This window comes from Corvus moneduloides, chromosome 2 (assembly GCF_009650955.1).
Source record: "Corvus moneduloides isolate bCorMon1 chromosome 2, bCorMon1.pri, whole genome shotgun sequence".
In the NCBI taxonomy this organism is placed as follows: domain Eukaryota; kingdom Metazoa; phylum Chordata; class Aves; order Passeriformes; family Corvidae; genus Corvus; species Corvus moneduloides.
The window spans coordinates 104,980,279-105,007,250 of NC_045477.1; the positions used below are offsets into that span (position 1 = coordinate 104,980,279).

The 26,972-nt window shown below is 38.2% G+C and overlaps 1 protein-coding gene across 2 annotated transcripts; it reads left to right on the top strand.

Moving 5' to 3' along the window:
* Positions 1-1,306: 1,306 nt before the first annotated feature.
* PRPS2 (phosphoribosyl pyrophosphate synthetase 2) lies at positions 1,307-25,665 on the top strand. 2 transcript variants are annotated; one of them, XM_032100649.1, is made up of 8 exons: positions 1,307-1,483; positions 10,952-11,135; positions 13,761-13,781; positions 17,131-17,229; positions 18,724-18,848; positions 21,348-21,521; positions 24,362-24,521; positions 25,381-25,665. In XM_032100649.1, exons 1-8 carry the CDS (start codon positions 1,362-1,364, stop codon positions 25,471-25,473), a joined length of 978 nt encoding a protein of 325 aa, XP_031956540.1. In that variant the 5' UTR covers positions 1,307-1,361; the 3' UTR covers positions 25,474-25,665. The 2 variants fall into 2 exon arrangements, with proteins under 2 accessions (XP_031956540.1, XP_031956541.1); XM_032100650.1 differs by lacking the exon at positions 13,761-13,781.
* The last annotated feature ends 1,307 nt before the right edge of the window (positions 25,666-26,972 follow it).

A 26,972-nucleotide genomic window follows, 5' to 3' on the forward strand; every position in this document is an offset into this window, starting at 1 on the left:
GTCTAAAGATTTTAGACTAATCAATACTGAAAATCACAACAAAATCAAGACAGTGGGCAAAATTTGGAATTGCAAGTAACTCAGAATAAAATGTATCCTACAGATTTAGTCTTTGAAGAAGATGTATGAACTGGAAGAATCACAAGTTTGACTTTGAGGTTCTTTATGAGCCAACAGTGCTGACAGTTAAACACATTGCTTTTTCATTGTGTAAAGAGAAAATACAAAGAGGGCAAGTGGGTGAGGGGGCCAAAAACAAGTCTTTGTATGCTGAGGTATTGGCAATGTATCAAATACTGGAATGGATTCTGGAGTTATGCTGTGGTAAGTCACAACACTTATTTTTCCCATTCTTGTCCATAAGCTGTACTCCCTATTTAAATTCCCTCTGATTAACTGATGAGATACCTAGGAAGAAATGTCTATAATTTGTGCAAGCATCTGGACTGCCGAAGAACAGGAATGACAGCAACCCAATCTTGGATTTTTTTTTTTTTTTTTTTTTTTTTTTTTTTTTTTTTGATGAAGTTCCTTACTGGAATTCAGGTTCAGTTGAAAAATTTACTATGCAACAACGGGGTTTATTTAGTCATGAATTACCTTATGGCTAGAACATTAACAACCATGTGTTCAAGACTCTGCTTCTTGAAGCAAAAGCTTGCTTAAGGCAGGAAAATTGAGGTGGTTCTGAAGTTATTTGTCCAATGCAATCTATTTATTTGCATGCATACAAGTTAAAACAGCTCTATCTGAAAGCTAAGACCTTTTTGTCAGTTCTCAGAAAGCACTTTGCTCATGAGCCTATTTCTAAGCAACAGTCGACAAAACCATGCTGATGGAAAATGAGTAGTGTTTATAGAGAATCGGTCGCGGGTTATTTAAGGACAGCTCTAGTAAGTAAAACTAGTTAGATACCTGTCTAACTCCACATACACCTAGCTACAGCTGTATTCGGCAATTGCTTTTTTAGGTGCCGGTGTCACCTGAACCACACATCCCATAGGCAGCCGAGGATGCCTGTGAGGATTTTCCGTTCGTGCCTCTCTCCAAGCGCAGAGCTTTGCCCGCCTGAGGTACGGCCCGGCCGAGCGCTGGAAGAGCCACGGACTGCACCGGGCTCGGGACGGGGAGAAGGGGAAGGCGGCGGCGGAGGAGGCGGTGGCAGCCACCCCCCCGACCGCCACCCCGTGGCCGCGAAGGGCTGCGGGCCATACCTGTGCCCCGCGGCGCCCCGGCTCGCCCCGCCCCGGTCCCTCCCGCTCCTGGCGGCGGGGCGGGCCCGCAGCGCCGCTATTTGACCCCGCACCGCGCTCCCCGCGCTCCTCTGCCGCTCTCGCCGCAGCCCCGCGCTCGCCCCCGCCATGCCGAACATCGTGCTGTTCAGCGGCAGCTCCCACCACGACCTGTCCCAGCGGGTGGCGGACCGGCTCGGGCTGGAGCTGGGCAAGGTGGTCACCAAGAAGTTCAGCAACCAGGAGACCAGGTGCGTGCCTCTGCCCCGGCCCCGCCGCGTGTTCCGCTCTCACGCCCCGCTGGCGTCACGGGCGCAGCCCGGACACACCCCCGCGCCCGGGCGGCTGCAGCGCCGGGTCCCGCCCCGCTGTCACCCCGGGCTGGCGGCGGGTCCCGCTCCGCTGTCACCAGCCCCGCTGTCACCCCGGGCTGGCGGCGGGTCCCGCTCCGCTGTCACCAGCCCCGCTGTCACCCCGGGCTGGCGGCGGGTCCTGTCAGGGCGGCTGAGCCGGTGCGGGACCCGCCTATGGATGGCTCGGTCCAGATGCAGCCACGGGGGCATGGCGTGGTCCGGTGTGTCCTGCCCGGCACTCCTTCCTCTCTCTCCTGTCTCCCTCTCCCTCCTTCCCTCCTCGGAGCACGAGCACCCACCGGAGGTGTCCCGGCTGGCTTGTGCCGGCACAGCTCGGGCGCGCTCCTGTCGGGAGCTCCTTGGTCAGAGGAGGGCTGGCACGACCCTGGCCGGGTGAAGAGCATCCTCCTTACTGTGGGGTGGGAATGGTTTTTGCACAGGCAGCTCGTCTGCAATGTCGGGCGCATCCCACCACTCACAGATAATACCTGTGCAGTTTATCAGCTTTATTTACCTAAAGATAAAAAAATAATCTTAGTTTTATAAACTATAGTATGCGATGTAGTTTTGTAAGTAGGTGTGCATACAGACCTACTTACAGGCAGATACGAGAACAGGATGGTGATGCTGGATTAGACATTTAAAGCAGGGCCTAGGTCAAACCACACTTGCACAATTTGTTGCAACTCATCTTTATTTTGCATTAGCAGCCAGGTGTGTGTGTGGTGGACAAGCTATAGCTCCTGTAGGGCTCCACTCTGTAGTCCAAGGCTGATGGTTGTGCATGAGAGCGATACAAGTTGTTGTGATGGCCTTGGCTTACTCTGCAAAATGCAGTCATCGCAGGTTCCTGGCCAGACAAACGCAGAAAGTGACTTTGGTAACAGTGCAAAAATCCTGTGTAAAACCATGAGGACAACCTGCTCACCTGAAGTCTGAGAATGTTCTTGATAATGCTTTTTCTATCAATTTTGGGTCTCTTTACTAGTGTGTCATCTTAGCTTTCTGACCCAAGTATTTGATTTGCTCAATATTAATGAAGAATTTTAAATTGAAGTGACAGTGGTATGTTCGTCCCATGAGCTGGTAAGACTGCAATTGCTTCTCTATATAGGTGTGTGAGTCCAGGCTGCCAGCTGATTCTGAAACAAGCTCCTGCTCTAAGTAGCTGGCTAGTCTTTGAGCTTCTTGTATGTTTATTTTTATCTGTTCTTGTTCTGAATCTCCTGAAAAAGCATGTTTTCATTGCTTCCTTTGAAAGATTAACGTGATGTATTCTAAAATTGCTCTCACAAAGCTTGTCCTTCTGTCTACATTTTTGCATTCTCAGTGCAGTTGCTCTTGCTCTAGTCATGCTCACTGGCATTACTATAAACCCTCTTCCACTGGTGTTTATGCAATCTAATGTTTGCACACCCTAACTCTTCTATTCATTCCTGATTAAATGAAAGCTTAAATCTTCTCTCAGTTCTTTCCAGCCCTATACTCACTTTATTGCTCTTTGATCTCTTTTCTGCATGATAAAACTTAACTTGGGTATTTGGTTGCATGACTTTCTTGCTAACTTGTCTAATTTTTTTTAATGTTTGTTCTCCAGAGACATTTATCTTAATCTGTGCTTGAAACATAGCAAACAGCAGAAATAATTGACTAAGATTTCATCCAAGGTAGAAATTTATCTCCACAGTTTGCATATTTATTTATAATTAAATTCTGGGCTTCAGGATACAATCATCTGAAGACTGTCATTCCACCTATTTTTCCAGGTAGGGACTATTCTCTCTGCCATTAAAATGGAAGGTAGTGGTGACTGCAGTATGTCAGTGGTTTGGCTAATCTAGTAGTGCCAGTTTATTTTTTTTAGGCAACTAGCAATGTAGTGTGGTACAGATATGAGGAATGTATTTTTTAGGAATATTATTTCTGGTTGCTTCTGTTGCAACACTGCAAGGCTGACATTATCTTTTTTATTTCTTTTAATCCCTGAACTGAAATGCCTTAATATTCTAAATCTTTACATTTTTGGGTTTGTTTTTTTTTTTTTTTGCTTTACAACTTCCTTCTTTTGAGAGTTTGATCTGAAGTTCTTGTTTCCCGTTCAGCAAGTAAAGTTGTATCCACCATATAATATTTCAAGTGGGTAATTTTTTCAATATTCTTAGCAACTTTCTTCAGGATGTTGGATTTCCAGTTTTCACGACTAATGTTCTTAATTCCTCAACAATGTAGTTGAAATTAAACTACAGGTAAAGTGATACTTATGCAGAGGAGTTCTTTCCTGAGGCATCTGAATTTTCAGTCTGTCTATACTGTAAAATTGTGTGTGTATGTAAGCAAAAGAGGACTTCTTCCTAGATAAAGTGAATCCAGCATGGTCCTTTCTTTTCTTTAATTTTGTTGCATTTTTAAATTTATAAACAAGTGTATTGGCATTGTGAAATACACTTGCAGTATTGCAGAATACTAAAACCTGATAGTTAAAAAGCTCAAGAAACCTTAAACCTTCCAGTGGCACTCCAGCAAACCCCCATGTAAACAGATGAGCCTGGGCATTAGGGTCAACAAACTTGCTTTGTCAGATCTGTTAAGTTAGCAAGTTGCAGAGAAGATTTATTTTTTGTTCAAAACTCTGTTCTGCTGTTTGCTGCACTCTCTTAAATATAAATGATGCATAAATTGATAACTGTGTGCAGCCCCAGGCTTAAATCCTTGCAAAAGGTCCTAGCTGGAAGCCTTTTACTTGAGAGGTGTAATTAGTCTGGCTTGCAGAACAGAGTGGAGGGAAGAGTTATTATATATTTTGCATTCTATTTCAAGTCAAACAGGCTTTAGGTTTCAGTCCCAGTTCTCAGCAGTTGTAAGTGGGTTTGAGAAACTGATGCTGAGGTCAGCCAGGGATAGGACCACCACTGACAAGCACTGTGGCTAAATAGCCAGTGCCAGTATGTTTCCAGCTCCAGAACATTTAAAATGGGAAAGGCTTCTCATTTTTATCTGTACTGAGACTGGTGTATCTAGAAATAATATTACAGTCCTCTTTTGATTTAGGCAATCAATATTCTTTCGGGTTCTGTAGCTGGTAGATGTAATGTCTGTGCTGAGAAAGTGGGGGAAATTGATGGCAGACTCAATCACTGCCCCATTTTTTCCCTCCTTCCCTTTAAACTGTGTGGAAATGTTTTCCTTCAGCTGGCTACTAATGTCAAGCAACCCTATCAAATGCAGCACCAGAGCTCCTTAATAGTATCTGGTTGTGGATGATAACTCTTATTATTCATAGCTTGTGTGTCAGTTAAGTGCCAGCCACAGTGTCATGGTAGGAGCTTGGGTGGCACCACCTTCTTATTTATCTGGCAAAATGATAAGGGCTGCAGTGGGGGCTTATTCAGTTTATCTTCTTCAAACCCCACAAGCCAACTGTCATCAGCAGGGTTTAGAGGCTGGAGGAAGAAGAAAGGAATGGAAGTCCTTAAACAGGACTGTTTAGCCTCAGCGTCATGAAACTGTTTGACTGCCATGTAACGGATGCATGCAGATATTAAACATGCTGAAGCTTTTTGCAAAATTGTCTTCAAATACACTGAGGTAGCATTTAATTAGAGTTTCTATACAATTAAACCCCAGTGCAGATATTTTTGGTGAGTCAATTGAAAAAATATGATTAAATTTATTGCTTTGTAAATAAATTTATTTTCATACAAGATAGGGTATTCTTCCTTCTGTAAAGACTATTTATTTTAATTCTGCCCTTGAAATACTTGTTAATTCAAAATGGAGAAATTACTCATAGATGGCATTCTTTTGCACACATCTTTCCTGGTGAAAGAAGTTAGTGCTCCCACCCATTCCTGTGAGGTTCCTGGCTTCTTGCTGTCAGATTCACTGGCTGAAGTGAGTAATAGATTTTCTTGATCCAAGAGGAAGGGAATTGAAGTCCTGCTTGGCACATGTGAGTTTGAAGGCTTCCTACCCACAGCCTTATTCAGCTGCTGAAGCTGGATTGTTTCAGAAACACCAACTTAAAGCGTATGTCATTTAGCTTTTACAGAAGGAAATGTGGAATGACTACAAAAGAGATGTTGTCTGCTGTATGGGGAAAGCTGTGCTGTTGATATAAGGGCTATTTTCTTGTGAGTAAATGGACTAAACTGGATGTCATGGGCTGATATTTGATCCTGGAAGTTAGAAAAAAGTAGCTGATGTTTCCCTGGAGAATTCATTCAAGGATGGGTTTGAGTCTCTCTTTCACACAAAGTGGGGTAATAAAACCAGTTTGTTCCATGAAGTAAACAACTGAAAAAAATCAAGAGGAAACCTGGAAACACTCATACTAGGGATGTATGATTTGTCACCTGGCTTTAAGACTTCCTTCTTATCTCCCCATCAGCATCCTTCAATTCTGGTACTGCAGCTGTCTCAGATGAGACATGACCTCACCACATCTCATGTAATCTGGTTCCTTTGGGTTCAGCTGATGTGGAGCCATGAGCTGTATCACCCGCACTGAGTAGATGGTTATGGTGTTTGCAGATCCCTAATCATGGAATGAGCAAGCTCAGGTCATAAACTGCTGCTAGAACAGCTGAAGGCAGTAGGGATTAGGGACACAGTGGGATGTGAAGTGTTTCTTCATACTGCCCTGCTGCTGAGCGATTTCCAGCTGGGCTGGTTGTGGTCTGCCTCTGTCAGTGGGGGCAGCTGTTTCCCTCTCTCCCAGCTTGCCTGCACTGTCATGAGCAAGAGGAGGCTGGAGAAACAGATTTTACCAGCTTGGCTGAATAAGGTAAAATTTGGTTCCGGACTGCACACTATATGTGTTAAAGCCACAACAGCACAGTGTTTTGTTTGTATAGGGAATTGAAGACGCAGCAAATACGGCCATTTATTGCATTGTTCATTTCTCTGAATCGGAAAAGGCCCCAAATCCTTTAAAGTTTTTGATTTGAGACTTTCACTTTTTTGACCTTGCCAGATACTATGCACTTCTATCTTTGTGTAGATGCTAAGTATTTGAAATTAAAACAAAACAAACCAAAAAACCCAAACAAACAAAAACAAACCAAAAAAACCCCCACAACACCTCCTACCCTCTGCTCCCCCCTAAAAAAGCCAAACAAAAAACCCCAATATGTGTGAATAATGGCTGAAAATCCCATGTGTCCTTAGCTGCAGAATTTGGTACTGAGCCTTTGAAGAGTTTTGCACATGTTCAGGCCTGTTAGACATTTGTTTACAAATTTTTGAGGGTAGTTTTTGGACTGAATGTAGCTAAACCCAGAACTTGCTCAAGAAAAAATGTTTTCCTCTTGTGGTGGCAGGCTGTGTGCCAGAGTAGAGGGCAACAAGATATTTCCTATCTTCTGGTGTTTACCATACCAGTGCTCTGCATTAGAGCTGGGCAGTTGTTAATGGAGATACAGCAGGGAGTTTGTCTTGGAGCTGTTAATCAAAGTGCAAGAGCCTAGAGTTGAGGGGAGACCATGGGTGCCAGGAGATACGGGATCCCTATAGACCTAAAACCAACTCTGGCATTTTTATTGTTTCTTTGTTGTTTTGGGCTTTTCTGGTACCCACTTTGTTATGTAACATCATGTCAGTTGAAATATTTGCCCAATAAGTTGAAACTCTTGAGTTGAAAGACTTTACTCTGCCAAAGGTGTTCCCAAAGGTAAGAGGTCAAACACACCCTGCTGCTCAGTGCTTGCCATTGGCTAGGTTTCAATGAATTGCAAACTCAGCATGTGGATTTGTTTGACCACTTTTGAGATATTGATTCATTTGCACACTGTATGAGGACTCTAGACCTTCATTTTTGCCCTCTTCTGTGGGTACTGAAAGGGCCTGAAGTACACATCTAGTTTATTAGCCTCTAATTTGCTTGAGAAATCTTACTTTTTGTAAGCATGGCTAGAAACTTAATCTGCTGTAGTTATTTAAAAAAAAACCATAGAGCCCTTGTAAGTGTATGATTTGAACATCCTAGTTATGTATTTACATTATTTACCATTGTAGTCTGGCTCTACATACTTATTCCTCTACTTCCCCACAGCTGTTTGGTTTTTAGTTAGGACGTACAAATTTATAATTCCCATCATTAAGCTCAGTTGGGACTGCACTATAAATCTAGCTCAAAAGGAGCTCAGTCTGCTGTTACTCCTGATTCTGATTTTTGCTTAATGGTGCTTCAGCCATTGAAATATGTTTGTAACCTAAGTGGTTTTATGCTGTATCCTTAATTCATGGTTATTAGCCTGTCCAAGTTTCTACTTATTAAATTGAACTCTCAAATCAGCCTTTGCAAGTTGAACGCAGATACTTAAACTTGGTATTCATCATGTCCTGTCTTATATGTATCTTTCCCAGCTAGAACCTTGTGCTTCTGCATGCCAAGCAACTGGCTCAGAGTTAATTACTTTTGTGGGCTATTGATTTCTGTAAATTTCTCTTTTAAACACAGTTGTGTGGTGTCAGGACTTTTAATGTACAGGTTCTGTTGACTCTTCTTGAACAGAAATTTATTTAAACTGTTACCAAATAGCTGAATTTGATTGAATTGCATAAAACAAACAGAGCCTGTAATCTTGAGGCAAAAGCTTATTCTTGTGTCCTTCCTCTGTGTCCTGACTATGTGAAATTGTTTAAATAACCTCACGAACAGTTAATAAGGTCATGACAGAGATGGGGGAATTTAGTAGTAGTGTTGATAAGATAACTGTCACAAAGTTTGACTGCTGTTAGCTTAGATAATAGATATTTGAGATACAACATTCAAATACCTGATTCTATAATTTATAGTCTCTTATTGGTTGCCTGAATATGTTAAAAAAACGTATTTTTGTTTTTACAAAAAAAAAAAGGGACAGGGCAAAAAAACCCAAAACAAGCCCAAATTGCCAATTCCCTGCCCCCTGACCACCCCAGGGGAAAAAAAAAAAAAGTACACCACCCAAACCCCCACCAATGTGGTTAGTACAGGCTGTATCTGATGGAATACTTGCAACACAGTGACTGGTTATCTTTTACTCTCTGGCTTGGGGAAGGTAAAATAGGCATCTGTGTGTGTATCTGTTGGTTGAGTCTACACAGCTCCTCTCAGTACCAATCTTTGAGAAGGTAGATAATAAGAGATACTGATCTGTTGCACAGCTTTCTCATCTTGACTGGGAAATGTGACTACTCACATTTCTGTGTGACAAATAATTATGTCATTCTAGCCATAAAAACATAGCTACATTTTTTTTTTTTTCAAATGCACTGAGAAAGAAGTAGCAGGTTTGTTTTCTAAGTTGTTTACAGGATGATGTTTATTGGTAGCCCAAGATCATTGGAAAAAGATACAATTAATGACAATGGAAAAATCATCTTTTCTGGTCCACTATATTAACCAGACCTATATTTATCTGAAAGTATATTCGTTGACCTTCTGAAAATTGTTATTTTTTAGTGATGTGCATAGAAGTGACAGTTTTTATAAGACTAAAACAACTCTGAGTGTTATAATTCAGTGTTTTTTCAGTATATAGTGAACACTAAGATCATGTACTTTTGTCACTCAGCCATTTTTTTCCCCTAGTATTTAATGTTAGACTGTTAAATTAGCTGTTCCTTTTTTTTCTTAAGTAATAAAATAATTTTTCTTCGGACATATTCCAAAGGTGTGGTATGAGACAACACTCACTATAAAGCAGGTCTAATTGCTGATTCAGGGTGCAATTAGAATTTTTTAAAGCCCTCTTGATAACCACAAAGGTATAATAATGATTGAGGCCACATCCATAAGCTAGTGAGCAGATTCTTCACATTGAGCTGGATTTGTGTTCAGAAGGGCTTCTTCTACTTAAGCCTGGCTAGTTTTTCCAATCATATCACACTTACTATCTTGCTGAAAAAATGTTATGTTGACCAAAACTTTTTCAGCTCCAAAAAGGGACATAAACTAAGAAAATATTTTGATCAAAACAGTTTTCTATGAATGGCCTCATTCAATTGATCAAAAATTTAGAGAGGGAAGTAACAGTTTTGTGACTAAAAAATCGTGTCTTTGTGGAATGATGAAAGGCTCCAAAAGGTTTCCTGACATATGCCCAGGTGATTCTGTACCTGACCACCTCTTCCAGAGACCTGGTGTTTGTTTGCTGGTTTGCTTTCTTTCGACCTTAAGAAATCCTCCTAGTAGCATTCTTAGGCAAAAAATGTATTCCATTAAGGAATAAAGTTAAGACGGGATCTTCATATAACTTGTTTGGGACTGCAGAGAACTCGAATAGGGGAGCTGAGAGCATGTACTCAACTATCTTGATGGTGATAAATCAAATGTGTGCTTATCACTAAGATGTTGAAAAGCAGTAAATTCCTTTCTGTGCAAAGCTCATGGGTCTTACACAGGATTCTGAGAGCTGATAAACAAAACTTGTTAGGACAGTGTTTGACTAGAATAAGCCTCAGCATTGAAGGACCCATCAGAGAAATTATTCTACCCACATCTGGGCCATTTGGATGGTTTCCAGTCAGAAACTTCTTATTTGTGTCTTGGGTAAAGATGCAACCTTTTAAATAAGGGTTCAGTATATTCTAGCACTTAAAAACTGAGGCTAACATTATAGAGCATGGGTTTGCAAGGTCTGATCACTTAATTATTTAGGAAGTCTGTATGTTTCATGTACATTGTGCATGGATTTAGGGAAAATGAAGGTTATTCTGCTGTGTTTATATGTAAGTTTTGGAGTAACAGGTGTGAAAAGTTTGTGTGGTTCAGCAGTAGATGTCTTTTGCTTGGATCTAGAATTGAGAAAGAATACACGTTCAACAGTTTTGTTTTATTTTTCGTATTTGTTTTTAAGCTCTATTTAATTTTTGACTTCTGTGGCGTGAGCAGTGGTTGGTCCCAGAATTTGTCTTGAAATCTGTGGAAGAACAAAAAAACTTAGATACTTCCATAAGGAACCAAAGCATGTAAGCATTGTTAGAGCAAATAGAACAACTGACTCAACATGAGAGTTGAGCCATAGTAAGCTGTTGATTAGCAGCCTTCTTAGCTTTTCTATAAGATTTTTGTCTTTTAAAAACACTTTACTTGAACATAATGGTGTAGATTTTATAGCTGTAATTACATGTTGGTTGGTGCTGACCTGATGAAGACCATATTGAGGCAAAAGTAAATTTTAGACTGGCTTATATTGACATGGACTTTGTGTCAAGGAAGCTGTTATCGAAATTGCTGCAAAAAAAATCCTACTCTAAATGGGAAGTTTACAGAAAACCTAACGTAGTTTGTTAAAACATAACTGGATTTATTTATTTTTTTATTTTTTAGTAATACTTTTCCGGTAATACAAGTGTTGAAATTATCATCTCCTGCTCTTTCAGTGTAGAGATTGGTGAAAGTGTGAGAGGGGAAGATGTGTATATTATCCAGAGTGGCTGTGGAGAAATAAATGACAACTTAATGGAACTACTCATCATGATCAATGCTTGCAAGATTGCATCATCCTCCAGAGTGACTGCTGTAATTCCATGTTTTCCATATGCCAGGCAAGATAAGAAAGACAAGGTAGGTAAGAACTATGTCATTTTGGAAGGCTTTTGTTCAGTTTGTTCACTTGAAATTTTTGGAGATTAAAAATTATTTAAGTTATTAGAAAGATTTGAATCCCCCCCCCCCCCATCCTTTTCTCTTGGTAAAATGTTCCATTATTTTATCTACAAGTGAATGAAGTGAGACAATAAATTACCTTTTTGCCTGTGTTTTGATAATTGACATGTCTTCAGTTTGCAAAAGTAGGTATATTCTGTGTGTGTGGTATATTGCAGAGTACTTTGCTCACAAACCCCATCTTATGGGATTGTTTATTGTCCTTTTGCAAAGTTTTTGGTTTTTTTAATCCCTATAAATGGAGAGAGGACACTTTTTTAAGCATTTTAATTGCATGGAATTAAATACTAAATTTAAAGTGCTGTAACTATTATGTAGGTAGGTTTTATCATATATGGTTAAACAGAGCAAAATGGAAGGAACTGATGAAATCCACAATACATAATGGAAATTAATAAAAACATTATTTTGTGCTGCCAGACAGATTAAAAAAAAAAGTTTTTATATCTGTAGTAACTACTTTGATTTATGAATACAAAAAATTGTATGGAAACCCCATAAATGCTCTACTGATTTTATTGCCTTTTTCCTGAATTTGATCTGTCATAACTGATGAATATATCAGTTCAGCCAAGTTGGTAACGCAGTAACAAACCCTCTGTGGGAGGTGAGGCTGATTTTAAAAAATACAGAACTAGACTTTCTATCTCTACTATATATAAAAAAAACCCCCTTTGATAGGTTATGTGAATGGTACTTTTACCTAAACTCACTTGAAAAGAAGTAATAAGAAATGTGAATTTGGCTTTAAAGATTGGATTGCAATGGTTGTATTTTTGGAAAATTGTCCCTCTCCTTTACTTCCTGTAAATGGACTGCCCCTTCTCTTTCACTTTGGGCATCAAGCAAACCATTCTGAAAGCCTTCTGGTGGTCTTTATATTCTTTTAGATAAAAAACGTAACAGGAGTGAAGTAATGGAAAAGCTAAAAATAATAGCAGTTATTACAAAATATGTAATAGTCAGCCTGTGATATCTAAGAACAAAACTAAAAAAACTTATTTTCTGGTATATTAATTCTTTAAGTGCAGGCTCTGTAATACCATGCTAATACTATGAAGGGCTGCTTATTACACTTCTAAAAATAGAATTCAGGAGTTAAAAAATAAAACCCTATTCTTTGCCTACATCTCTTGGTACTTAATTTTTGCTGTGTTTTGTATTGGATGATGCTTTCCCTTGATCAGAAGGGGTGAAATACTGTACATCAAAAGGGTTATTGGTACCTTGAAGGGGTACCAATAAGCATTTTGTTGAAAAGAAGGGAAAGCATCTCACTATGTTTTGATTTCCCACTTCATTTTGGGAAGTTCTGCTGTACCATCTTCTAAGTTCTTGGTGTGGGAAAAGGAAGAGTATATTCCAAATTTTCCATGCATCTAAATTGTCTTGTCAAGGCTACCCAAATTCCATGTGGCAGACTTCCAGAGACAATTTAACCCCCCAGTGTGGTGGCAGAGTGCGTGCCATCTAGGAGCATTTCGTATTTCAGAAACGCCATCTGAAGATAGAAAGCCTAGGAAAGTGATTTTGATTAATAGAGATTTTGAGATTTTTCTTCCAGACTGTTCTCTGTGTGTCACTGAGTTCTGCAGCTGTAGGCAAAATATTTTTTTGTGGCTTTTTTTACCCCTCCTCTGTTTTGCAATTGAGAAAATGTTTGCCATCTTTGGAAATTAACCTTGGTAGTTGACCTCCATGTTGCAAAATTAGCTATAATACAGCTGTCAACATTGGGCGGCTTATTGACAGGGACAACTTCCCTCCTGCTTGCATCAGATCACTTGGTCTTTGACCCATGATGAGGGCACAAGCTTTGTGTGCTGCCTGAAGTGTCAGTAAAGTGCCAGCCATTTTCTTCCTGGGATCGTACACAGATTTTCTTCTTTGGTGTGTGAAAGACGTTGCTGTAGCTTGCTTGACTATGAACTGAGGCAGTATAATCTCCACTAGATGGATGCTGTTTTCTGGTTTGAATTTAAGTTATTGACTTTAATTCATTAAGAACTAAATAGACGGAGTCCTTGCTACTTAAAATAACCATGTCTTTGTCATCCCTCTGGTGCAGTTATGATTCCTGAGAACAATGAAAGTGCTCTTCATTTATTTATGTAAGGAGAGGGGCTTGCAGTAAAAATCTTAGTCTGAGCAATCTAACCTACTCTGAAAATTTTAGCACTAAACCTGGACTATCTTTAAATGGGAAACAGACTTAAAAAAAAAAAAAAGGCTTACTGAGAATGATAAAAAAGTCAGTAAATTAATTTAGACTCAGTCAAGTGCTGCCCTAAACTAGAATATTTCTGATGCACAAGCTAGCTAAACTTAAAAGTAGCTCAGATGTTCCTGTGCTTTGACCATAACTGCACTTACGCATCCTCTAATTATGCTAACCTTCCAAGCTGTGGGCAGGACACATTTATGTAGGATGCTGCAGAGATGCCTTTGAGATAAGTTAGAAGTACAGTGACAGGTGAGTTTGGTGTTCTACAGCTCATGTAACTTTGTTTTTTTGATTTGTAGAAGGGGTCCGTGGAGCGTTGGGTAGGTATCTTTTTTTTTTTTTTTTTAAATCTAACACTATGCATTTCCATTAATATGGCCTTAAAGGGTGAAACTTACTGGGTTACATTATGTATAACTAGGAACATTTTCAGTTTCACTTCTTGATTTCAGTTGTGTTTCACCTAGGCCATGACAGTAAACCTGTGGAATAATTTGCTACAAGAAAACTCCTAGATTCTAGTTAAAAATTTATTTGGACATTCAAGATAATGGCTGTCAATTTCTGAGGCTTCAAAGCATATCTCATTTTTGAAATGATAAATTTGGGTAATACATTAGTGAACATTCAGTATCCATACACTTCACAACTGGCTTTCTTGGAAGTGAAAGTTCCAGTTATAAATCTTTGGGCTTTCTTTGATTTCCTTTTTTTTTCCTGTTCAGTGTGCATGTGATGAATATTGAGCAAGACAATGTACTAAGAAGCTTAAAGGCAACAGAGCTTTGATCTTGATGGACAACTTTTACTTTCAGCTATGCGTCCTTTGCACAGTTTCTCTTGTGAGGTTGTTTATATTAGCTTTGTGGATTCCCCCTGCCAGTGGTAATTCAAGTGATTTCTTTTACAATTTTGTTTTTGTGCATAATCTAATGCTGCACTTCACACTAATAATTCTGAAAATAATCTAAAATTACATCAAATAATTGAACAATGAATACTGTGAATCTGTGTCCTTATCTCTCTCATCAGAAGCAAACCTTACAAACTACATTATAAGGAAAATCGTGAGTTCTCACCCACCTTTGTCATCCAAGTTTCTGAATAATGAGGCCAGGTTGTCTGAGGTTCCCATGAATATACTTTCTTTGATTTTAAAATAATCTTCAATTTGGATCATATTGTAGCACAAAACTTATTTTCTATGCAAGCAAGAAAATCTTAAATGTGTCATGTGGATTTTCTTTTAATGCACAATTTTGTATAAAGGAAACTGTCAGCTGCAAACTTCTTTTATCTTAATCTGCTATTAGCCCATTCTTGAGAAACAGGTACTCGTGTCTGGCTATCTTTCCTTCCAAGACCCTCTGTCCATCAACATGTAGGCAATCTGTGATGTGTGCATATCTGCTAAAACAAGTTACCTAGTGGTAAAACTTCAAGTTCTTCCTTCTGGGAAGGCAGCCTGCAAGGCCAGCAGCTGAAAGAAGTATCAACTGGTAATGTATGCATTAGTATGTGATGTAGGAAAGTATTTTATTTGGGGATTTTTGTGATGGTGATACTCATGATATTGATACGTGAGACAAACTGAATGGTATTCCCATTGAACAAAAATGAAAAAATTAGACAAAATTCAGTGTGCTAAATGGAGTGGAAATGGCAAACCATGCTCTGAAAAGAATGTAATTTGCCTTTAGCTGCTAGCCTGAGCTAGTTACTTGTTTCTACCAGGGCGACTGGTCCTGGTTTGCCATTTTCTTTTCATTCTTTTTGAGCTGACTCACCTGGTTGTTGGTTCAGACAAGTCCTAGTGTACAGCACAAGGGAAGTCTCTAGCCTGGAAAGATAGGATAGTGCAAGCAGGAGAACAAACCTCTCATTTCAACTTTACCTGTTAGTCCAGCTTAATGGAAGCACTAAACTAGATCTTTGCAAAGAGTTGGTAAGAGAACACTGCAATAGAATGAAAAGAGTAGATACTAAATATTTCTTTTGTTAGATGTTGACAGAGATTTGAGAGTATTTTGAAGTCCAGCTTGAAAATGTCAGATGCTAAAATGAGCTGAAGTAATCAGGAATTCAAATGGCATGAAAAAAATTTGCTGCCAATAATAGAAATATCCAGAAAGCTTCAGACAACTTACAGAACTGAACTTAAATGAAGAGCAGCATTGTCCTCAGTAAGTAGAAAATCAACTGTGCTGAAGCACTAATGATTATAAACTGGAAGCTGTATGCATCTGAATCACAGAGATCTGGGGAGTGCTGGCTGTTGCATCTGTTTTCTCTGTAGTGGTGGTGATGATGTGTGTCCCTCAAAAGAGATGGTTTTCAACATGAAGAATTTCAGTAATGGTGGTGATAAACTTGACCTAGCCATAAAATGAGACTACAGTATCTCAGTTTCTATTCTGGAAGTGTGTTGTCAATCTGCAGGTTAAAACAGAGAAATGCCAAGTTTCCACCTAAACTAGCAAAAGTTTTGAGGAAAATACTGGCTTCTTGATAGGACACAGATGGAAAAGCATCCAGGCTAAATTGTCAGTGATTCAGCTCATTGTCACTTATGCCCTTGAGCATCAATGGAAGGGAAGCAGAGATAATCTATAATTGTGTGTATGGCGTGGAAGGAGAGGAGGTTCCTAGGAGATGAAATGAGGTTGTTTGATAAAGAGATGTAGCAGGAGAGAATACTGTGCCAGCAGAAAACAGTCTGATATTGGGATGGAAACTGACTTGCAGTTCTGCCTTCATGCTAATGTTATTGCCAGCTATTAGCCTTATTTAAAGATTAGCAAAAAGAAAGCAGGAGGTTTTGGTTAGTGTTTCTGTTAGAGAAAACTAGGTTTTTGCAGAGCTTAAAAAGAATGCAGAAACTTTGGAGTAACTAAAAAAAAAAGTGAGGTATCCTCCAGTCATAGTTTCATTTTTTTTGCTTGTTTGTTTGTTTTGCATCCTTGACGCTTTTAAAAAGCTGTTGACATTGGCATTAACTTTGCTAATAAGATTTTTATTCTTCTTTCATTCTTTCTTCTTAGGATTTCTTCATCCCCCCCCCCCCCCCCCCCCCCCCCCCCCCCCCGTCCCTTTTGGGAATTCTAGACTCCTAATTGCATCCAGGAATTAAACATAATTAACAAAAAAAGGGTCAGGTTAGAAGACCCCTGACACCAAGGATCTGCTACAAGCTTTACTGTGTCATGAAGAAATGCTTGATACTAACATTGTTTTAAAGCAGTATTCTCAAAAGTTGGGTTCATTTTGCCTTTGATCTTTGGGTTTTGCAATGTTTCTTAGAACAAGACAGAGTTGTATGTTAATGTAGAGTAGAGGCTTACAGAAATTAAGATTGTCTTTATGCTATGAAAAAGCTAGCTGAAACTTTTAAGTAGAAGAATTGGAAAAATATATCCCGAATTTTATCTCTTTAATACAAAGCATTATTAGCCAGACTGTGCAAACTGTTTTAGATATTCCTAAATGCTTTACTGAGTTTCAAAACCCTAGTAGCAAGATTGACAGGATAGTTTGGCTAAAGTTCTGGAGCTTTTCATATCTAGATTCCCAAAATTGTAAAGGAAAAGAAAGAAAAATAACTAATCTTCTGAATCCTTGCATCTAGTTGAAATATTTTTAAAATGTAAAGATTTGTGCTTTTTTCCTCAGAGCCGCGCACCAATCTCTGCAAAACTTGTTGCCAACATGCTGTCAGTTGCAGGGGCTGACCACATCATCACCATGGACTTGCATGCTTCTCAGATCCAGGTAACTGTTGGTTCTTACTAGTTGTGCCTAGAAGCTCTACTGAATTAATGTGACAAGCTAATAGTAATTCTCTGGGTTTTCGGTCATTATTTTGAAAGACTATGTACAGAATTCTCAGGGTTCAGAGAAAGTCTTGCTACCTGTTTCTAATTAAATTCCCTTTTAGAAAGAGACCAGTCTTGATTTTTTGGGGTGATTTTGCAGTTACTTCAAATATTGATGCATTGGAGTCTTTGGTAGAATTTGCCAAGTCTAATGTAAGCGCTTCCAGAACATAAAATATACTAGCCTGGGGCAAGTTCTCTTAATCTTAGCCTTGTCAGAGATTATAGTGTTGCCCTAGGTAGTTACAGCCAAGGGTGTAATATTCTCTTAAAAGAAGTGGAGATGGAGCCTGGCAACCCTTATCTAGCTTACTGCTGAATCCAGCAAATCACAAAACCTTTGCCTCAGACACAGAGCAGACATTATTTGTCATTCTCATGTGTACCTTGTTTTAAGGGAACTTATTTTTCATAGAAAACACTGTATCTTCCAGTTCTGGCAATCACATTTAATCAGAATTTCTTATTATGCTAGACGGCTGTCACATAAATAAAAAGGTCTAAACCAGATTTCTTGTTTTTATACCTTGTACAAAGATTCCATTTTAGTTTGAATCTTCGCCATGTTGAAATACTGCTGTTAATGTCAAGCAGTTGAAATTTATGGAAGTTGAGTATTATTCACTGGATTTTTTTGAGAGCTTTTCACTATCAAGAATTTACTTGAGTGCCTGAAGGTGATCATCTTTTCTGATTTTTATATCAATTGAGAACACCCGTTATATTTTTCACTACTCTTGGGTGATATTTTTAGAGGCCTTAATATTTATTTGACTTCAGCAGCATTTGACAGTAGTATTGATGCCTTAAGAGGCCTCCTAGAAACAGAGACTAGACAAGAGTAAGGGAATAAAAGTAGGTATTTATTTGAAAGGCCTTCAAAGGTACCCCCTGGGGGCCAGAGGCTACTGCCAAGATGGACCCCAAGATGGACGACAGGTCACAAGTTCTTCACACTTTTATAGGTTTGGTTCATTTGCATAGCAGGGTTAATTCTCCAATTAAAGCTTCAGTTTAATGATGTAATTCCCCTCAGCTTGCCCCTCTCTCAAAGGCTCTTGGTTTATACTTTTTGGGCCTAGGACAGTCTAGGTGTCCTTGAAGACCAGGCCTGGAGAGGCTTTGTTATGTCTACCCAGCACAAGAGAGCAGAAATTACCAGGCTACAAGAAACTTCAGAGTTACACACTAAGCAGTACAGGATTTGAAAAATATAAAAGTTAAAACCTAAGGCATCAGTATCAGAAGCAGAGTTAGAGTTAGGCCAGTGTAAAATAATAATGAAGTTCTACCATTTATGAAAGGCAAAGGCTTGGTTCTTTCCCTTTGTCTTCATTCCAGGTGAGATGAAAACACATATTCATGAAACTCTCTTTCTCTTTTGGACTAGGGTTTCTTTGACATTCCAGTAGATAACCTGTATGCAGAACCTGCAGTCCTGCAGTGGATTAAAGAGAACATTCCTGAGTGGAGAAACTGTATCATAGTCTCACCTGATGCAGGTGGTGCAAAAAGGTACTGTACAAGCCTAAAACTATCAGATTTACACATAGTTAGTGGTTAATGATCTAGTTTGTCTAGTCTTCTATATTCCTCTATGAATTGTGCGAGATATAGGGTACATCACTGATGAATCCAACTGCATTGTGAAAACAGAACAACTAGTTCTTCCAATGCTGTTCATGCTTGAAAACATTCAGGAGCTTTCTATACTCTAAAGAAGATATTTTTCTCTCTCCCTGGATATGGCCTCATTAGCTGAATCCCTCCACCAGAGGGAAGAGATTTTCCTGCTGCTTGCTTCTTTAGTCCAGTTGCTGCACCTCTTCCTGCTTCGCTCTGGAATTGCCTAGGCTTCCCTTCTCTGTCAAAGCATATGGCCAATTCCCACTGTACCTGCTGGCATTTAGGTAAGAGCTTGCTTGACTTGTATTTCTTTTTTCTTTACATTATTGCATTCCAGATGTAAACCTGTTGACCCCAAGTTCTGCACTATAAACACTAGAAAATGGGAATGAAAGTTTGAGTGGTGAAAGGTAAAAATAGAAAGCTTAGTTCATTGGAGTCTTTCTTCATTCACAGCATGTGTAACTCATTTAGCAGACTCTGTTTTATTTGGTATTGATTGAGTATAAACCAGTGCCAAAGCTCAGAAGCAGACTGGCTGGTGAGGTCATAAAGCATACCATTGAGGCAAAATGCTTATTTTCAGGTTTTTATTGCTCATGCTGCTGCTGCAGACGGAACAAAGACAAATTAAGTAAAACTCCTGTAAGCCCATAGCAATTTAAATGTCTGAAATATAGTGTGGGGAAAAATGTGAAAGACTGTCATAATTTGATTTTAATTGAAGTTCTTGAGTCTGAGTGTTCCTGTTGTAATGATTTTTAAGGAAATAAGACTGAGTAGAACTCCTAGTTGTTCCTTTTCAGATTAATCAAGTTAAGGATGTGAAGACCATAGAAAGCATTCTAAAAGATCACCTAGTCAGTTATATGTCTTTGTTCGTTCCTATCAGGATACTGTTATTTTTGCATTTGGTTTTTATGTTGTTTTTTGTTTTGTTTTGTTTTTTAAACAAAATACAACCTTTGCTTAGAATTCAAGTCAGAAGCATTTTTTCCCCCTACCAAATATTTGTGCATTATCAAGTTAATCATAAGAGTTTATTTTTTGAGGATCACTCTCACTGTATTTAATATAGATAGATACAGTCCATCTTTAGTATCTTTCTGTTGTAATGCAACCAACCAGTTTCTGGTGAAGTAGTGGTAAATGTTGCTTTCAATAAATTCATAGCTTCTCCTTCACCTCCAATAATATAATGTAAAGAAAATTGTTTGGCCTTTCCATTTAAAATATGTAGAAATTCAAAATAAAACTTAATGAAAAATTAATAGAATGTGAAAATTGAACATGAATTATCTTAAAATTTAAATCCGTAAGTATTAATTTTTAAAAAAATCCATTTTCTTGCACTCATTTAAAATATTTGAATTTTCTTTTGTATCTTACCACTTGCTTGGTTTTACCCTAGCTTATTAGATGTTGCAGCTAAAATAAGGTATGGAAATTCTATTGATATCTTAATGCCTCTGAGGTATTGAGACTTGCTATGAAATTACACTATTCATAAAAATGCCAAAATTTGGGATTTTTGTTTATCATCCATTTGTTGACACACAGTAACTGAAGACACCTTCATATTTAAGTGGTAAAGAAACAAAACTGTATTCTGTATTAACCATGCATGTTAACAACCTTGTAAACAGCATTCTAAACATAGTCTAAAAGGACAGGCTACAAGGTTGCATCAGCATTTAGAAAAAAGCATGGTGTGGTTTATTACTGTGTCTTTATACCTAAGAGCTCTATTATTTTAAACAAACTGAAAAAAGTAATCAGAAGTCTGTAACAAGTTTATTATTGGAAGTTTGTTTGGCCACCAGAGGTCACCCTGAAGGGTTTTAAAAGATCTTTGTCAAGCAGGTGTATGCTAAGGGAGTTATTAATGAAGTAAGCGACTTGATTACTAGTCAAGTACTGTGAAATGAATTATTAATCACTATTAACTTGTGGGTTTTTTTCCCCTTTGGCTTAGTTTCAAATCCTGCAATGTTATTTTTTAGTTAGACTGTTAAAGTGCACATTCCCGTAGGCTTAGAATTGACTTCCCCCTACTTTAAATTACCTAGTGTGACTAGTATTGCAGCAGCTTAATAAAAGTTTGTGAATAGCTGAAATGTTTTCAAAGCCAGGCACTTAATGACAGGAAACCAAAGTAAACTCAATTAAAAAATCAGTTTTTTGGGGTCTAGCTGAAGACACTCTGATTGTATTTATTAGCAACTAATTAAGTTTGTTTCTACCTGTGTCACTCCTTGCAAAAGTTTTTGCTGTGGCAATTTGAAAGCCAGAAGATAAAAATTGTGTTTTGTGACAAATACATATGCATGACTGTTTATTCTTTTAAAATGGTTCTCTAAATGTGGTGTATTTCTTCCTGCAACTTAGGGTTACTTCAATTGCTGACAGATTGAATGTGGAATTTGCTCTCATTCATAAGGAAAGAAAGAAGGCAAATGAAGTGGACAGAATGGTCTTAGTTGGTGACGTGAAAGACAGAGTAGCAATTCTTGTCGATGATATGGCTGACACATGTGGCACAATATGTCATGCAGCGGACAAGTGAGTATTATTACAATCTGGCCCACTGCCTCATGGTACTGTTCTCACTCACTGCACAGCTGATGAATGAAGTTATCCTCAAAGCCTACAACCCAACCTGACCTCTGTAGCATTGAGTTGTTCTGACCCTTGAGTCTATAGGTCACAGTTCTGTGATTCAGCTGTGTCCTTCTTTAGAACATGAAACTGAGAAAATATTTACAGAAATATATGATCTGTACTTAGGAAGAGCAAGAATAAATAAAATGTCATATAACTTGAAAAAGACTTGGGCCATTTAGTGCCCTTTAGAGTTCCAAGGCAGAAGCAACAGATAAAAAAATCATTCCCTCTTTGATCCTCATCATGGAGCCTTTCCACTCTCCTTTCTTTCACAATCTTTGAAATCTTTGACAAAGCTTTACCGGATTTAACACTGTAAAGTATTTTCACCACAGTGTTCAATGCAAATGTAATATTAATTTTGACTGTACCTCTTAAGTATAAAACTATTGTCCTTTTCATCTGAGGAGGTGAGCATAAGTTTTCCTGTCTTCTGTCTGAAAGTTGGTTGAAGAGTTCTAATTTCCCCCTAGACCTGAGTAACCGGAGTTTGTTCAGTCTTTCCACAAGGTTTGTAGACTTCTGCTCAATTGTGATGCCTTCTGGATTCCTTCCAGGTGTTCCACTTCTTGAAGTGGAGCTTGTGAATATGGACCCCCTATGTTAACTAAGGCTCTAGCAGTGCTAAGTAGAAAGGATTATTTATGGTTTTCCAGCTGCCTTTATGCTGGTTCATTTCAGGTTAGTAGTAGGGCTGGCTCATGTTCATCTGGTTCTCAACCATCACCCCCAGGTCCTTTTCCACCAGGCATCTTTTCAGCCTCTCTTCCCTGAGGCTGTAGCACTTCAGGGGATTGTTGTGACCAAAGTGCAGCACCCAGCACTTGGCCGTATTGAACCTCATACAAATGGCCTCAGCCCATAGATCCAGCCTGAACAGAGCCCTCTGCAGAGCCTTCCAGCCCTCAGGCAGATCAACACTGCCACACAACTTGGTGTTACCTGCAAACATAACAGAGGGTGCCCTCAATCCGCTTGTCCTGGTCGTTGATAAAGATATCAGATGGTATTGGCCCTAGGGGAACCCCTCGAGTGACTGACTGCCAGCTGGATATAACTCCATTCACTACCACTTTCTGCGCCTAGCCATCCAACCAGTTTTTTACTCAGTGAAAAGTATACATGTCCAAGGTACAAGATGCAAATTTCTACAGGAGAATGCTGTGGGAAATGGTATGAAAGCAACATGGTGAAGTTTAAGTGAACTAGACATTATTTTTAGTGGTTTGAAGTAAAAATAATCCCATGAGTTTACAGTCTTTAGTTGCAGACTTGCTGTTTGCACCTATATAAAGGATGTAAAAAAACTCATGGAAGAAGGATTCATATAGTCTTGAGTTTCTTTTCTCTTTCATGGAAATTTGATGAAATTTTGCAGACATGTTGTATAGTTGTTTGCTATCTGCATTCTAATCTACATCATGCCCCAAAGTATTCTTCTAAGCTGTGTCATTTGTAGATCAAAATCACAAATTGCCTAGCCAACTTTTTTTTTTATACTCTTGTGCATAGAGGAAGTTAATTCCTGTCAAAAACCTTTATTTCTTTCCTTTTTTTGAAAGAAGCACTCTTTATTTACCTACAGTATGTTTCTAGAGACCAAATTCTAAAACTGCCAATCACCTTCAATGTATCTGCAATGTTCACTAAGATGCTTTTGATTGAGTAATGCTGCCTTGTATCATGTTCTTGGCATGAACTAGTGCTTTTCATTAATGTCAAATCCAGGTGGGATGTACTTTGTCTATAATTAGACTTGCTCACCAAAATACTCCCTAGAACTCTTTTTATCTCTGCAACCTAGGTGCATATCAAGCAGATGAACTAAGAAATATATTTTCAGGTACAGCAGATCAACTTGCTTAAATACAAACTCAAGTACACACACTTGATAGACACTCACCATATTGTAACGCCTTCTCCTTGTAGGCTGCAGCTACTAAATGGAGTGTTGAAAATGACCAGGAAACTTCAATTCTGTTAAGTCATTCAAAATGAGATGATGTTTCTGTGGTTTTGTCTTTTTTTTCCCCTTACGCTTCCTCCTGTGCCTTTGTGATGATCTGATAAAATGCTGTTCCTCAGGGCCTCTGTTTATAAGACTAGAGAAGCAGGTAGGACATAGCTGAGCATCTGGAGGCATTGAGGCCACTAGAAACTAAATTAAGATATTTTGACTCATTCACAAGGTGTTCTAGTTCTTTGATTTATACTGTTTTTCCTCCTCATGCATCACTTCACTGTGTGCTTGGATCAGCAGCATGTCTTCCCACAACCTTGCAGTAAGCTAGGCTTTTAATCATTAACATTTCTTCTTCCTCGGAAACTCCTTCCAAGCAGAACTGTTTGAATTGCAAATGAAAATAAAGGTAGGCAATAATGGAAGCACAATAGAGTTGTGAATACTGCCATCCAACCTACTTAATTTTTTGCCTGGTTAAGATAGAAAGCTTGTACTGGAGTTCATTTTTATGTTGTGCAGATATGGTCAAAAGTGCAGCATTTTAGGTTAGTATCACTGCTGCAAATAACTTTTAAATTTAATTATAATTTTTGTTGGGGATTTTTCTGAGACAATTCAAACTTTTTGAGGTTATACAAATATCGGAATTATTTTGTAGATATTTTATATATAGGACTTACTAAGTAAAATGTATTTTCAAGATTTGTATCCAGTTTCATCTGTAGCCATGTATGTAAACATGCATCACAGCATGCTATTTTTGTGTGTTCTACAGGTTAATGTCTGCTGGCGCTACTAAAGTTTATGCCATTCTGACTCATGGCATCTTTTCTGGTCCTGCCCTCTCTCGGATTAATAATGCATCATTTGAGGCTGTTGTGGTAACTAATACAATCCCCCAAGAGGAGAAAATGAAACATTGCCCAAAAATACAGGTACAGTGGTATTTTTATGCCACTTCTTTAGACTGAAGATTTGTATTTTACTGTTCATTCATGCTAGAGTTTGTGCCCTGAGAGAAAATTAATATTATTAAATACATTGTTTGCAAAACATTTTGCTAAAAAATGCTAAAGAATTGTTTTAAGGGGATTCAGGTAATACAATAGAGCACTGCAAAATATTTGGTATTTGCCACACCTTGAGTGTGCTTGATTGTGAAAGAGTAACAAATGAAAAATTGACTGGCTTTTTTTTCTTTCTTTCTTAAATCAATATTAATTACACAGTATTTGCATGTAGGAACTTAGTTATTCTGTTGTGGAGGCCACAGAAATCTTAGACGACTTTATTTTTTCTTGAAAAACAAAAATGGAATTATTCTGGGAAGTTGTGTCCCACTTGGAGGTTTTCCTTAGTACAGAGTGGAGAAAAGCATAAAAGATTGAAGTTTTAAATGCATTTTTAAAAGCTTAACATTTATTTGGTATTTATTGAAACAAGGCAAGCACTTTAAAAGGTGTACTTCCTTTAAACTGTATTTGTGTCAAGCAGACACTGCCATCTGATGGCAATAATAGTGGGGCTTTTTGACAGCATGCCTTTTGTCAGAAGTCCTCAACAATATGACTGTTCAGTGATCCTAGTCAATGCTTTCTTACTCAATTTTTCAGTTCTTACTTGGTATTATTGCAGTTCTTATATATATATTTATGTTCAATGCCTAAGCTTTAATGTTATGTTACTTCCTAGAAATAAAAGCTACAAAGATAGCTGGAATGTCTGTGTTTATAAACTGCATAGTTTATTGCTCTTGGCATGCCATAAAACTTTTCTTCTCAATTTTTATTTCAGTTTATTGACATTTCCATGATCCTGGCAGAGGCAATTCGAAGAACACACAATGGTGAATCTGTGTCTTACCTGTTCAGCCACGTCCCCTTGTAACTGTAGGGGATTACATGGCATCTTTGCAAAGGTCTCTTAAGCTAGCACTGTTTTTAACAATGCACCTCAACCATGAGAAATTAGTATCTTTGTACAATTCAAGAGCTTGTATGTTTAATTATTATATTTGTCTTGTAATTACCATTTGTTCTTTGTAAATGGGCAATAAATCTCCACCTTGCAGAAACCTTATGAATTCTCTTGAGAGTCTGGAAGTCTTATGTCTTGTGTAAGTTCTTCTATGGGCCAGTTCTCACTTTCTGCTAAACTGCTGCATCAGATCCATTTCTCTATACAGAACTACAAACTGTTCACAGTACTTAATGGGATGTATATGTGTCAGATCATTTTCTGTGTTAATCTAAATGCTACAGACTTGAGTTTCTTGTGTCTATTAATCTGTTGGGTAAACAGGTGGGATTTTTTTGTTTAAGTACTATGAACTATGAGTATTTTGTAAACTGTAATGAGATTAATAAACCCTAAGGTCATGTTAATTTTGAGGAACTGTTGACATATACATAACAGTAACCATTTTGATACACTTCATGTTCATTTTTTTTCCCCACAAAATATTTGGGGCTCTCATTACATTAAATTGTTTGCTTAACATCTATTCTGTACAGTTGCTATCTTCAGTTGTAAGATTAACATTTCAGGATTCCCAGTATTATTAATATTACTTATCTAAATAATGGCCAAGCTTTACTCATGAGTAGTTTGGTGTAAATTTCATTTTTTCTTTCTAGTTTTTGACATTCCTTGATTGTGATTATAAGAATAATTTTTTAACAGCTTTCCTGTTAATATTGTAAAGGTTTATTGTGCTGAGTCCAAACAGAAAATTTAAACACACTTATACGGACTGGTCTGTACCGTGGTTGAAAAGTATCTGAAAATTCAGGTTTTTTCAAACAGCACAGTCAATGGATCTTCTTCAAATTCCTATTACAAAATACCACAATACTTGACTGTGCAGCCAGTGAACTAGGGTACAAAAACTAATCTTGAAGGCTTTAACATGAGAGAGTTAAAATCATTATGAAAACAATTTTTCCTGTTGTATGATAGGAAAGCTTATGGTTAAGTATGGCTAATGCAGTCAGTAATGGATTGGGGTGGGGGGGTTGGGACTCAAAATTGTAATTTTGTAATTGGGTCATTGAATCCTATTATGAGCTGTTTTCAGTCTTTCTGTTAGAAGAGTAATGTGTATTAAAATACTATTACTGCACCTAGATCACAAGAACTCAAGTTTCCTACCTGAAATTGCAGTTTTTAATTACAAAAGCATTGCTATATGTGAGAGATGCTTCCTTGCTATAGTGCTGGATAAAAAAATAGCCTTATTTCATCCTGACTTTCTTATTTGGGGATATATTTATAATAATACATGAATGTATTATAAAGTGAGTTTTTCCACTCCAGTTAAGAAGGTCTTCAGAAAGGCTATTTTTTTTTGTTTGTTTCTCTGAGAATAAATCTATTTGGTCTTTTCT

Excerpts from the sequence above, each read along its gene's own strand:
- PRPS2 (XM_032100649.1), top strand. The coding sequence starts at position 1,362 with ATGCCGAACATCGTGCTGTTCAGCGGCAGCTCCCACCACGACCTGTCC. Across the intron at positions 1,484-10,951 it reads TTCAGCAACCAGGAGACCAG|TGTAGAGATTGGTGAAAGTG; the intron begins GTGCGTGCCTCT and ends CTGCTCTTTCAG. Across the intron at positions 13,782-17,130 it reads AGGGGTCCGTGGAGCGTTGG|AGCCGCGCACCAATCTCTGC; the intron begins GTAGGTATCTTT and ends TTTTTTCCTCAG.